The sequence below is a fragment of the Chiloscyllium punctatum genome, chromosome 38 (genome assembly GCF_047496795.1).
Source record: "Chiloscyllium punctatum isolate Juve2018m chromosome 38, sChiPun1.3, whole genome shotgun sequence".
Classification (NCBI taxonomy): domain Eukaryota; kingdom Metazoa; phylum Chordata; class Chondrichthyes; order Orectolobiformes; family Hemiscylliidae; genus Chiloscyllium; species Chiloscyllium punctatum.
Genome location: NC_092776.1, coordinates 14,066,501 through 14,079,640, shown reverse-complemented (window position 1 = coordinate 14,079,640; position 13,140 = coordinate 14,066,501). Strand labels below are relative to the sequence as shown.

Sequence of the window (13,140 nt, the reverse complement as noted above, 5' to 3'; positions counted from 1 at the left end):
ACTGACCCTTCAATAATGTGGCCCTGTCACTGTGTGACTGACTTGACCCCTCAATAGTGTGGACCTGTCACTTTGTGACTGAACTACCCCATAATAGTGCAGCCCAGTCATTGTCTGATGGACTGATTGGTGGAAAAATTCCATGAGAGCACAGATTCTTGCTTAAGTTCTTGGCTACAGTGAAAGCTTTTGGGATCAAGGCAGATGATTCAAATGGATACTGATTTGGCTTCAGAATGAATAAGCAGAAGGTTTGGCGAACAGGAGCAATATTTCTAATCGGACAACCTGCAGACCTTTCCTTGAACTTGGCTGCAGAAATCCTGCAGCTTGTGGTATGTATTTATGATAAAAGAACAACTACTGCAGTAAATGAAATGTTAAAGTTTGCAGATTGCAGCAGAAAGGTGGATTTTTACAAGTGACGGATTGGTTTTCAGAGTTGCCTAGCAACAAAAACCTAGCAACAGGGCACATGAAGTCACATGGACAGTTGACGTAGAATGTTAAGGGAAGAGGGAAAAGCCACCAGCACTGGCAAATCTATTAATTTTTTTATTGACTTCAAACCCTCAGATTCCACCCCCCCCCCCACGTTAGTTTCCCTCAATCTCTACCCAATATGCAAATCCTGTCCAATGAGCCAACTTTAACCAGCACCTTGTACAATATTCCTCCCTGGTAGGCTGTTCCATGCAGGATATTTTTTGATCAGAGCCACAAAATTATTACTGGATGTCAGCAGACAAAGGCTTAATGCACTCGTGAAGTTCCACTGTCTACTATATTTCAGTGCTTTTAAGCTGGGTTATTGCTGGCATTATAGAAGCACATATATGAACAGGAAGAGCCATTCAATTAGATCGGGGTTAATCGGTATCCGAGTGTTGTATACCTGCCTTGGTTCCAAACCTTTTAATGCCAAACGAAAATACCTTCATATACGTTTTAAAATTTTCTATTAGATCGTAGAATCATACAACACAGTTGCTCAGTGGTTAGCACTGTAGCCTCGCAGTGCCAGGGACCCGGGTTCGATTCCAGCCTTGGGCGACTGTCTGTGTGGAGTTTGCACATTCTCTCCATGTCTGCGTGGGTTTCCTCCGGGTGCTCCAGTTTCCTCCCACAGTTCAAAGATGTGCAAGTCAGCTGGATTGGCCATTCTAACTTGCCCGTAGAGTTATGTGCATTAGTCAGAGGGAAATAGGTCTTGGTGGAGTATACTTTGGAGGGTCAATGTGGACTTGTTGGGCCGAAGGGCCTGTTTCCACACTGTAGGGAATCTAAATCTAAATCTAGCATGGAAACCTTTGGTCCAACCAGTCCATGCTGAATGTTATCCCAAACTAAACTAATCTTACCTCCATGCTCCTGGCCCATATCCCTCCAAACCTTTCCTATTCATGTACTTATCCAATGTCTTTTAAACATTGTATTTTTACCCACGTACACCACTCTCTTGGGAAGTTTATTCCATTCATGAACTACCCTCTGTAAAACATTTACCCCTCATGTCTTTTTTAAATCTCTCTCATCTTAAAGATGTGCTCCCTAGTCTTGAAGTCCCCCATCCTAGGGAAAAGACAACTACCATTAACTCTATCCCCTTATTATTTTATAAACTTCTATTAGATCACCAATCAACCTCCTCTGCTCCCAGCCTAACCAGTCTTTCTTTAGAACTCAAACCTTCCATACCTGGCAACATCCTGGTAAATCTCTTCTGAACTTTCTCTGGCTAATATCCTTCTGATAACTGGCCAACCAGAACTGGACATAGTATTCCAGAAGAGGCCTCGCCAATGTCCTGTACAACCTCAACATGTCATCCCAATTCCTATACATGAAGGGATGAGTAATGAAGGTAAGCATGCCAAACACCTTTTTAATCACCCTGTATATGTATGATGCAAGCGTCAAAGAATTATGTACCTGCACCCCTACGTCCCTCTGTTCTACAGCAGTACCCAAGGCCCTAGCATTAATTGAATAAGCCCTATCCTTGTTTGATATACCAAAGTGCAGTACCTCGCATTTTGCAAGAGTGAACTCCACCTGCCATTTTTCAGCATGTTGACCCATTTTAATCAATATCACTTTGTATTCTTAGAAAACTTTCTTCATTGTCTACTATGCCACCAGTATTGGTGTCGTCCAATACTGCCCATGCTTTCTATATTCTCACCCACATCGTTTATATAAGTGACAAACAACAGAGGATCCAGAACCAATCCTTCTGGAACACCGCTGGTCACAGGCCTACAGTCTGAGAAACAATCTACACCACCCCTGTTTGTGCCCTGCCGTTAAGCCAATTATGTATCCAATTGGCAAGCTCACTCTGAATCTCATGTGACCTAACTTTATTAATTAGTCTACCATGTGGAACCATGTTGAGGCTTTACTGAAATCCAAGTAAACAACGTCTACTGCTCTGCCCTCATCAAACAATAGATGTAACATCACTTTGGCATGTAAGTCCCAGATTTGTGACCTCACCCCTGAATGACCTAGCTTTAACCTTTAAGATTCTTTCCCTTTCTTCTGAGCTCCTCCAAACAGAATAATTCTTCTTCATCTGTATTATCAATTCCTTTAATGATCTTAAACTCCTCAATTGGATTTCCACTGAACCCTCTAACTTGAGTGCAAACTGGTCTCTGACTTATCCTTTGAATTTAAGCCTTTTATCCAAGATTTGTTTTCTCCCATTTGTCTGTTAATAATTACAACTTGAATGCCTGAACATTTGGGACTGGTTGAATGAAAATGATTGCAGCTGAAGTGAATTCAGAACGCTGTACCTGATGAGGCAGTACAGAATGTCTCTGAAGAGCTCACACTCTGACTCACACCTCAGAGGCTGGGCAGGACAGGACTGCTCCTCGGGTGAAGTGTTTGCCTTTTCTGCTATCCTCTGACAATTGTGACAGACTAATTGAGCAATGACTCTTCTTTGTTGTAGGTTGTGAATTTATTCAACGTGTTTATTACATATGGTGACACTTTCCTCCCCACACCAAGTAGTTATGATGAACTTTACTACGAGATCATTCGAATGCACCAAGTCTTTGATAACTTGTATTCAATGGGTAAGTTTGTTTTTATCTTAAACTGAGTTGAAAGGAAGACTTGAAGTTCTGTCATTTATTTCACATCCCCAGTATGTCTCAATGGTTCATAGACAGTCAAGTACTTTATGAAGTGTAGGTGCTGCAATAATGTAGAATATACAGCAGTAATGTGTTCCACCAACAGTATTGTGTTAATGATTAAATTATTTTTCTTTGGTGATGTTGATTCGGGGATAAACATTGATTCCAGCTCACCTTGGAGAATTCCCTGCTCTTTTTCAATCAGTGCTGTGGCAGCTCAATTCATTCCCGAATCCAAAAGAAAGTACCTCTGCTAATGTGTCAGCTTCGATTGTGTGCTCAGCAAATTCACTTTGGATAATGTGAGGAAAGTGTAGAATCCCTACAATGTGCAAGCAGACCATTTGGCCCATCAAGTCCACACTGATTCTCTGAAGAGCATCCCACCCAAACCCACCTCCTACCATATCACTATAACCCTGCATTTCAACCTAGCCTGCATATCCTTGGAGATTAGGGACAATTTAGTATTGCCAATCCACCTAACCCGCACGTCTTTGAACTGTGAAAGGCGACTGGAGCACCCGGAAGAAACTCATACAGACAGGGTGGAATCAAGCCCAGGTCACTGGCGCTGTGTGGCAGTAGTGTAACCACTGAGGGACTGGGCAATTTTATGGGCTCACCGACCCTTTCTATTGTATTTAAAAGCATTGTCTGTAGACTCTTTTTGCTTTACCCCACTGTTCATCACCCTTTCAGCCACTTAGACCTCTCTGCCAAGAATTCTTCCTCCAAACTCCTCCTGTTTTTCCCATTTGTTTTCAAAAGTCTCCTGAAAGTACCTCTGAAAACTCTGACCATCTGTCCTAAATCTCTCTTCAATTCCACATCCAATATTTTTGCCTTGTGCCTCTGCAAAGGTAGGTTGTCACTGGACATATATCAGATGCAAGTTTTTGTTCAGGAAAGTCAATGTAAAAGTCATTATAGCTGAGTTTGAAATGACTGTTGGTGACCTTTACTTTTGCTCCATTATAGTTTTGCGGCTTTCGACAAACAGTGGTCAGTGGAAGGAGCCAGCGAGCAAAGTAACCCATGCACTGATAAACGTCAGGTAAGGGGCACATGCAAATGAAGAACTTTGTCTTGAGAATAGATCACCATAGCTTAGTATAAGTGGGGATCACTTTCACTCTTCTTTCTTTGGTTGATCCATCCCATATTGGGAACATTGTGGTACGAAAGCTGCATCACTTGTATGGTTTAGAAGCCCATTAACACATGAGATGTATTACGTGAACATGGTGAATTTATTCTATAAAATATAGGGGAGTTATAAATCAAATTTCCATTTCTACAATGCTTTTCATGAGGTTGGGCTGTAATATACTTTGCGACATCCTATAGTGTGCTTTTTGAAGGGTGGTTACTGTTATAATGTAAGAAGCAATTTGCACACAACAAGGTCCAAAATGATAAATGTTGGCCTGTAGGATTTTGCATGTCTACTTTAGATCACAGACATGTCCTCAGTTTAGCTTCTTCTTTAAAAGATGGCAGCTACAACACTGCAGCACCCCTTCAGCACTGGCACTGGAAGCTTCAGATGCATTGGTACTCAGGTCTTGGAAATGAAACTTAACTTATGACCTTCTGACTCTCAGATGAGAAAACTAGCCACTCACCCACAGGTAATGTGTTTCCTAACCCTGTGGGGTTCATGATGTGGTTGGAGCTCCCCATTACTTATTCCTTTCATTCATAGGATGTAGGCATCACTGACAAATCTAGCATTTATCATTTGTCTCTAATTGCCCTGGAGAAGGTGATGGTGAATTGCCTTCTTGAACTGCTACAGTCAGTGGAGTGTAGGTACACCCATTGTGCTGCTGGGGTGGGATTTTGACTCAGCAACAGTGAAGGAATGGTGATATGCTTGCAAGCCAGGATGGTGTGTGTCTTGGAGGGGAACTTGCAAGTAGTGGTGTTCCTATATCTATGTGGTAGAGATTTCTGCCATGTTTCAGCTGCTGAATCCCAATAAGTGAATGACCCAATAAAACCAGTCAGAATGTATCATGCTAGAATAGTTAAAATCTTTGCAATCCCCTTGTTTTTTTGACCTCCTGATTACGTTTAAATTAATGTGCGAAAGCGGTTAGACCACCTGGACAGAATCATAGAAGCTATACTGTGTGGAAACAGGCCATTTGGCCCTACTGTCCACACTGACCCTCCAAAGAGTAACCCACTATTTCCCTACCACTCTGCGTTTACTCCTAACTAATGCACCTAACCCACACATCCCTGAATACTATGGGCAATTTTGGCATGGCCAATTCACCTCACCTGCACACCTTGGGTTTGTGGGAGGAACCCGGAGCACCCAGAGAAAACCCAGGATAGGACTCTCCAGTTTCTCAATGTCTGTTAAAATTAGACACTACCAGGGAGGTCCAGTGAAAATATTTTAATATTAACTGGTCCTCATGCAGTGAGATTGGCCAAGCTACCTAGCTAACCTTCCTCTCAACTTAAAGTCCCCGTTGCTGCTCATTTCTAATCCTGTTTGCCAGTTCCTTTTATTCAAGCTTATGTTTGCTTCATTTGTGCATCCCTCAGTTGAAAATTCACTCTGTACCAGCATGTCCCAAGTACAAGGACAACAGGAAATAGGAGCTGGAGTAGCCATTCGGCCCATCAAACCTGTGCTGCCATTTAACACGATCATAGCAGTTCTTGCGCTTCTGGTCAATTCTGGTCTGCCTCCCATTGGAACGATGTTGTGAAACTTGAAACGGTTCAGAAAGGATTTACAAGGATGTTGCCAGGGTTGGAGGATTTGAGCTATAGGGAGAGGCTGCATTGGCTGGGACTGTTTTTCTTGGAGCGTCAGAGGTTGAGGGGTGACATTATAGAGGTTTATAAAATCATGCGTGGCATGAATAAAGTAAATAGACAAGATATTTTCCCTGGGATGGGGGAGTCCAGAAGTTGAGGGCAAAGTATAGGGTGAGAGGGGGAAAATTTAAAAGGGACCTAAGGGGCAACTTTTTCACACAGAGGGTGGTACATGTATGGAATGAGCTGCCAGAGGAAGTGGTGGAGGCTGGTACAACTACAACATTTAAAAGGCACTTGGATGGGGATATGAATAGGAAGGGTTTACAGGTATATGGGTTAAGTGCTGGTAAATTGGATTAGATTAATTTAAGATATCTGATCAGCGTGGATTTGTTGGACTGAAGGGTCTATTCCATGCTGTACATCTCTATGATTCAATACTACTACTTGTCTTGTGGGGAGTTTGACTTGGAGTTTCCCTCTGGACCACTCAAGTGAGACATAGCCACTGGGGGCAATGTTTTAAATATTCTTGAGCAGACCTTGCATTGTAGGACAAGGCTGAGTTATCCCTTGGCTGGTGAATGGAGTGTAGGTGCACTGATCCTGAGTCAGTCTGCAGGCCAAAAATAGTCACTGAACTGGGTGGGGGGGGGAGGGGGGGGAGGTGGGGGATGCAGGACAAGTGTGATGCCTCCTAGGAATTGTTTTAGTTTTTTTGTTCCATTCTCTTGGTTTCCTGTGATGATTTATTCAGTAAATAGTACTCTGCAGGTGTGGAAAACAGTTTCTCTGTTTAGGACATCAACTCAAGTTAAAAAGAAACACATTTGAGGATTTAAGTTCAGCCATCAGCTCATTAATTACTAAAATTTAATTCAATATATGGATCCTTGAAATTCGGCCAGTGACTTAATGATTAGGTTGAGTCAATAATAAAATTAAATTTTGTCTGTAATGCTTTTAATTATTTAATGTTGCTAGTAACTTCATAACAATATTCATTTGAAACTAATTTGATTCTTAGCTTCATTTTCAAATTTATTTGGAATTGTGCATATACCGAATGTGATTTGCGATTTACAGTCCAAGCTGTTAAAGTGTATATGGCAACCTCCATTGTTCACATTGCAAAGCTGCATATTCCCACACCCAGAAGCTTCAAAACTCTTGCAAACCATGTTCCATGCACCTTAATATCTACATTTGCTTTTTTATTAATATCTATGTTTGATCCATTTTAATCTCTGTCCTCTGGCACTTCATTCCATTGACATGATTTATGTATTGTTCTTCATGCTCCTGTAGTGTAACTGTATTATAGATTTCACTCACGTAAAGCAAAGTGACCAATTATGTCTTATAAAAAGTGATGCTCACTTGGAGATGCTATTTATAGCTGTTGCAGGTTCACCCTCATTAGTTGTTCTGTATTGAGATAATAAATGAGGCAGTCGTAGCGCCATTGACTACAGAACAGAATTGGAATAATTCACAAATAGATCTGATATGGATGCCTCTCTGCTGAAAAGCCTGTGTGGTGTTACCAACCAGAGTAAATGGATTGTTTATAGTGTTAATGTAGTTCCATTTGATTTCATATCTTTACCATTGCCTGCTATTAATCTTTGTTTTGTCTACCTTTATTTGATCAGTGACTTGTCTGAACTCTATACTATTCTGCACACCTGCCTAGATGTTATCATAGAATTTGTTTCACAGTTTCCCCTGTTATCAATCCTCATTCCCACTCTGTGGGCTGAAGAATTACTGATGTGTCTGTCAAACTGCAGTACGTGCAGCAACACCTTAAATGAGTTGAGTATTTGGTGCGAGATGGCAGAATGTTTTGTTCAGGGCTGTTCCCAGTTTTTTCTTCTAGTTCCGCTGGCTGTTGGCCAGACAAGTGTCATAAAGTCCATTTTAATTCCATCACTATGGCTGTGTGCCTTCTGCCCAATCAGCACGATATGCATCTGGCCCTCTCTAGACCATGCTTACCTTGCTGTACTGTCAGGATTTACTAATGTTTGAAAATTTATGGAATGTGGACAGATGTGTGTTTAATGGGTACAGAGTAGAAGAAGCTTCACTGTATTAATATCCCTATGCTATACATGTCCCGGGAATGTTTGATGAGGACAGTGTAGAGGAAGCTTTACTCTGTATCTAACATATGTTGTAGTTGTCCTGGGAGCTGAAGTTGGATGCCCTGAATGAGAAATTATTTCTCCTGAATTAGTACAAAATTTACCAAAAAAATGCTCGTTACTTCATTAAATCTTTTGGGGAAAAACGAAAGCATACATTTCACTTAAGGATCCTGACAGTTTGTCAATAACTGAGATAGATTAGTTAAACTGCCAAGACTTTGATTAATCTCCTTGAATTCCTTAAACGCACTGGCTTGCTCTATCTTCAGTGAGGAGACTTATGATAAAGGGCATACTACCAATGCATACCAGATTAGATTGTTGCTGTCGCAGTGTTCATGCTGTTGTTGTGGTGCCCATGCTCAGGATGAATTATCTTCTCCCTTTCCCGTGTTTCTCAAAGGGTTGAACATCCTCTGCCTGATCCTTTGGCTTTCAAGGAGCTAAATGGTCACCTTTTGTTTCTTAGCTAAAATATTAAGTTAAGAGTAAGAGTTGAGGAATAGGTTTTGTTTTGTGGTAAATTTCCAGTGAATGCACTGGAACAGACAATCTAAATAGGCTGAAAGTGCAATGTAGATGTATTTTTGGAGAAAGATAGGCTTGAAGGATGTTTTGTGCAAATAGGAGAGGGGCCTGAATGAGATCTCTGAAAATAGAATGTTATCTAGATCTCACCTATTCATACAAGGTCATACAGGATGTGGAAATTCTTATTATACCTTCCACTGGATGCATGGATGACGAGCATTCAAAGTGCTTGTAACCTTTTGCTGATTGGAATTGTTACTCTGCTAGATCAGTATGTTTAAGGCTGGAAAGGAGGAAATTGGAGTGGTTTGGAAACCAAATAAGTCTTAATTCTGCAAAGCAATAAATGCCTTAAGCACCAGTTATGGTTAGCTTGAAGTTCTCTCTCTTCTGAGAGAGAAAGATCATTGGTTCAGTCCCCAATCCTGGGATGACACTTCAGTGGGAGTTGCAATGTTGGAAACGTGATTCTCAGACAGAACTTCAGATTCAGGTCCACATCTTGTCTGACTGACAGTGAGAATCTGCTAGACGTAAAGGAAGAGTGTTCTCTCCAGTGTCCTGACCAGCATGATGCTCCAAATCAATATTACCAAAATTGCAACACAAGAATGAAAGAAATTGGATGCTAGAAATCTGACATTGAAAAGCAAAGTATGTCAGTCAGTGTGGTGAACTACTTTTAAAGATGCTGTTTTCATGTAGGGAGCCATAACAGCCAATTGTTCTCAACAAACTCCCCAAATAGCAGATGAATAGCCAGGTGACACAACTTCTGTGGTCAGAGAAACAGAAAATGTCATAAATACTCAACAGATCAGACAGCTTCTGTGAAGAGAGAAACTGTGAAAGTTTCAAAATAATGACTGTTTAACAGGCTTGAAACATTAACTTTGTAGAATAAAAATTCACTGTTTGCTCTAGAACATCTGATAGTGAAATCTTTAAATCTAAATGCAAATTCCTTTTTTGTTCATACATAAGATCTGACAGTTCAAATGGTTTGCCATTTGCAAGCTACCCTCCAGCATCCTGACTTGGAATTATGTTGTCATTGACTAGCTGTTTCCCTCCTAGCACTGTGCATGTAAATATATTACATAGACTATAGCAGTTCTAGGAGATGGCTCGCCATCACCTTCTCAAGAACAACTGGGGACGGACAATAAATGCTGTCCTTGCCAATTACACTTACAACTTGTGAATGAATGAATAAATAAATGAATAAGGTTGGGTCTCTGTGTCCAACTGCTGCACAGTGAAAGTTTACCCTACAAAACAATCCTTTGTAAACAATAGACCACACGATGTAAACCATCTTGCACAACATCCTGTAATTATCTGGGCCCCATTTGTTTTGTCTTTGAATCATGACTTTGTGGCTGAATCCTGCAGTTTTATCTGCTCAGCGAGTTACCAGCCTTGTGACCTGCTGTCTCTTGTGACAAATTCAGCTTTTCTTCAGAAATTGGTCTGGTTTTAATGCACCCATCTGGCTCTGACTCCTTTTAACTATGAAGACTTAGACAGCAGGCAGTGTAGTTCACAAGTGGGCATGCGTGTTCTGGGATAGGTTCTTTTATATTAGATTAGATTACTTACAGTGTGGAAACAGGCCCTTCGGCCCAACAAGTCCACACCGCCCCGCCGAAACGCAACCCACCCATACCCCTACATCTACCCCTTACCTAACACTACGGGTAATTTAGATTAGATTAGATTAGATTACTTACAGTGTGGAAACAGGCCCTTCGGCCCAACAAGTCCACACCGCCCCGCCGAAGCGCAACCCACCCATACCCCTAACCTAACACTACGGGCAATTTAGCATGGCCAATTCACCTGACCTGCACATCTTTGGACTGTGGGAGGAAACCGGAGCACCCGGAGGAAACCCACGCAGACACGGGGAGAATGTGCAAACTCCACACAGTCAGTTGCCTGAGGCAGGAATTGAACCCAGGTCTCTGGCGCTGTGAGGCAGCAGTGCTAACCACTGTGCCACCGTGCCGCCCTAACTACGGGCAATTTAGCATGGCCAATTCACCTAACCTGCACATCTTTGGACTGTGGGAGGAAACCGGAGCACCCGGAGGAAACCCACGCAGACACGGGGAGAATGTGCAAACTCCACACAGTCAGTCGCCTGAGGTGGGAATTGAACCCGGGTCTCTGGCACTGTGAGGCAGCAGTGCTAACCACTGTGTCACCGTGTCGTGAGTTTGTGTTTCTGTGCATTTGGCATAGAAGGCACAGAGGTTAGCACGACAACTTTGCAGTGCACTCGACGGATGGTGGTGAAATTATGAGAAAATGAGGACTGCAGATACTGGAGATCAGAGCTGAAAAATGTGTTGCTGGAAAAGTGCAGCAGGTCAGGCAGCATCAAAGGAGCAGGAGAATCGACGTTTCGGGCATAAGCCCTTCTTCAGGAATGAGGAGGGTGTGCCAAGTAGGCTAAGATAAAAGGTAGGGAGGAGGGACTTGGGGGAGGGGCGTTGGGAATGCGATAGGTGGAAGGAGGTTAAGGTGAGGGCAATAGGCCGGAGAGGGGGTGGGGGCGGAGAGGTCGGGAAGAAGATTGCAGGTCAAGAAGGTTGTGCTGAGTCCGAGGGTTGGGACTGAGTTAAGGTGGGGGGAGGGGAAATGAGGAAGCTGGAGAAATCTGCATTCATCCCTTGTGGTTAGAGGGTTCCTAGGCGGAAGATGAGGCACGCTTCCTCCAGGCGTCGTGTTGCCATGGTCTGGCGATTGAGGAGGCCAAGGACCTGCATGTCCTTGGTGGAGTGGGAGGGGCAGTTAAAGCGTTCCGCCACGTGGCGGTTGGGTTGGTTGGTGCGGGTGTCCCAGAGGTGTTCTCTGAAATGTTCCGCAAGTAGGCGGCCTGTCTCCCCAATGTAGAGGAGACCACATCGGGTGCAGCGGATGCATTAAATGATGTGTGTAGAGGTGCAGGTGAATTTGTGACAGATATGGAAGGATCCCTTGGGGCCTTGGAGGGAAGTGAGGGGGGAGGTGTGAGCGCAAGTTTTGCATTTCTTGCGGTTGCAGGGGAAGGTGCCGGGAGTGGAGGTTGGGTTTGTGGGGGGTGTGGACCTGACGAGGGAGTCACGGAGGGAGTGGTCTTTCCGGAACGGTGATAGAGGAGGGGAGGGAAACATATCCTTGGTGCTGGGGTCTGTCTGGAGGTGGCGGAAATGACGAATGATGATACGATGTAGCTGGAGGTTGGTGGAGTGGTAAGTGAGGACCAGTGGGGTTCTGTCCTGGTGGCGATTGGAGGGGCGGGGTTCAAGGGCGGAGGAGCGGGAAGTGGAGGAGATGCGGTGGAGAGCATCGTCAACCATGTCTGAGTGGAAATTACCGACTTTGAAGAAGGAGGCCATCTGGGTTGTTCGATATTGGAATTGGTTCTTCCTCCAAGCGTTGGGTGGTAAGGGTTTGACACTGGAGGAGGTCTAGGACCTGCATGTCCTTGTTGGGGGAAGTGAGAGGGAGAGTTAAAGTGTTCAGCCACGGGCCAGTGCAGTTGGTTGGTGCATGTGTCCCAAAGATATTTTCTGAAACGATCCGCAAGTTGGCGTACTGTCTCCCTGATGTAAAGGAGACCATATCAGGTGCAATGGATACAGTAGATGACGTGTGTGGAGGTGCAGGTAAATTTCTGTCGGATGTGGAAGGATCCTTTTGGGGCCTTGGACCGAGGTGAGGGGGGAGGTGTAGTCACAGATTTTTTACTTCTTGCAGTGGCAGTGGAAGGTGCCGGGAATGGGGTGTGAGCTGGTAGGGGCATGGATCTGACAAGGGAGTCGCGGAGGGAATGGGCTCTCCGAAATGCTGATAGGGGTGGGGAGGGAAACATATCTCTGTTCGTACATGATGGAAGTGGCGGAGGATGATGCGATGTACACGGAGGTTGGTGGGGTGGAAGGTGAGGACTGGAGGAGGGGGCGGGATTCTGTCCTTGTTGCATTGGGAGGGGTGGATTTCAAGGGTGGAAGAGCGGGAAATGGAGGGTATTGTCGACCACGTGGGAGGGGAAATCGCAGTCTTTGAAGAATGAGGCCGTCTGGGATTTTCTGTGGTGGAATTGGTCATCTTGGGAATAGATACGGCAGAGGCAGAGGAGTTGGGAGTCAGGAATTGCATTTTTACAGGAGGCAGGATGGGAGGAAGTGTAGTTGAGGTAGCTGTGGAAGTCCGTGGGTTTGTAGTCGATGCCCGTGCTTAGTCGGTCGCCGGAGATGGCAATGGAGAGGTACAGGAAGGGGAGGGAGGTGTCAGAGATAGTCCAGGTGAATTTGAGGTCTGGGTGAAAGATATTAGTGAAGTTGATGAACTGTTCAACCTCTTTGTGGGAGCACGAGGTAGTGCCGATACAGTCATCGATGTATTGGGGGAAAAGGTGGGGCATGGTGGCGGTGTAGCTGTGGAAGATTTCTACTAGTAGTGGAGTGCTGTGTGTAGGAGTGTGCAGGACACTATTGATGATTGTACCTTTGCTGGTCAAAGCA

At 44.0% G+C, this 13,140-nt stretch overlaps 1 protein-coding gene across 1 annotated transcript in view; it reads left to right on the top strand.

Annotated features, from left to right (window-relative positions):
* Positions 1–13,140, top strand: part of armh3 (armadillo like helical domain containing 3) — a 154,416-nt gene that overhangs the window by 103,919 nt on the left and 37,357 nt on the right. The window contains exons 22-23 of the mRNA XM_072557221.1: positions 2,966–3,092; positions 4,137–4,212. Of these exons, the coding sequence (XP_072413322.1) occupies positions 2,966–3,092; positions 4,137–4,212 (203 nt within the window). The remainder of the gene's footprint in view (positions 1–2,965; positions 3,093–4,136; positions 4,213–13,140) is intronic.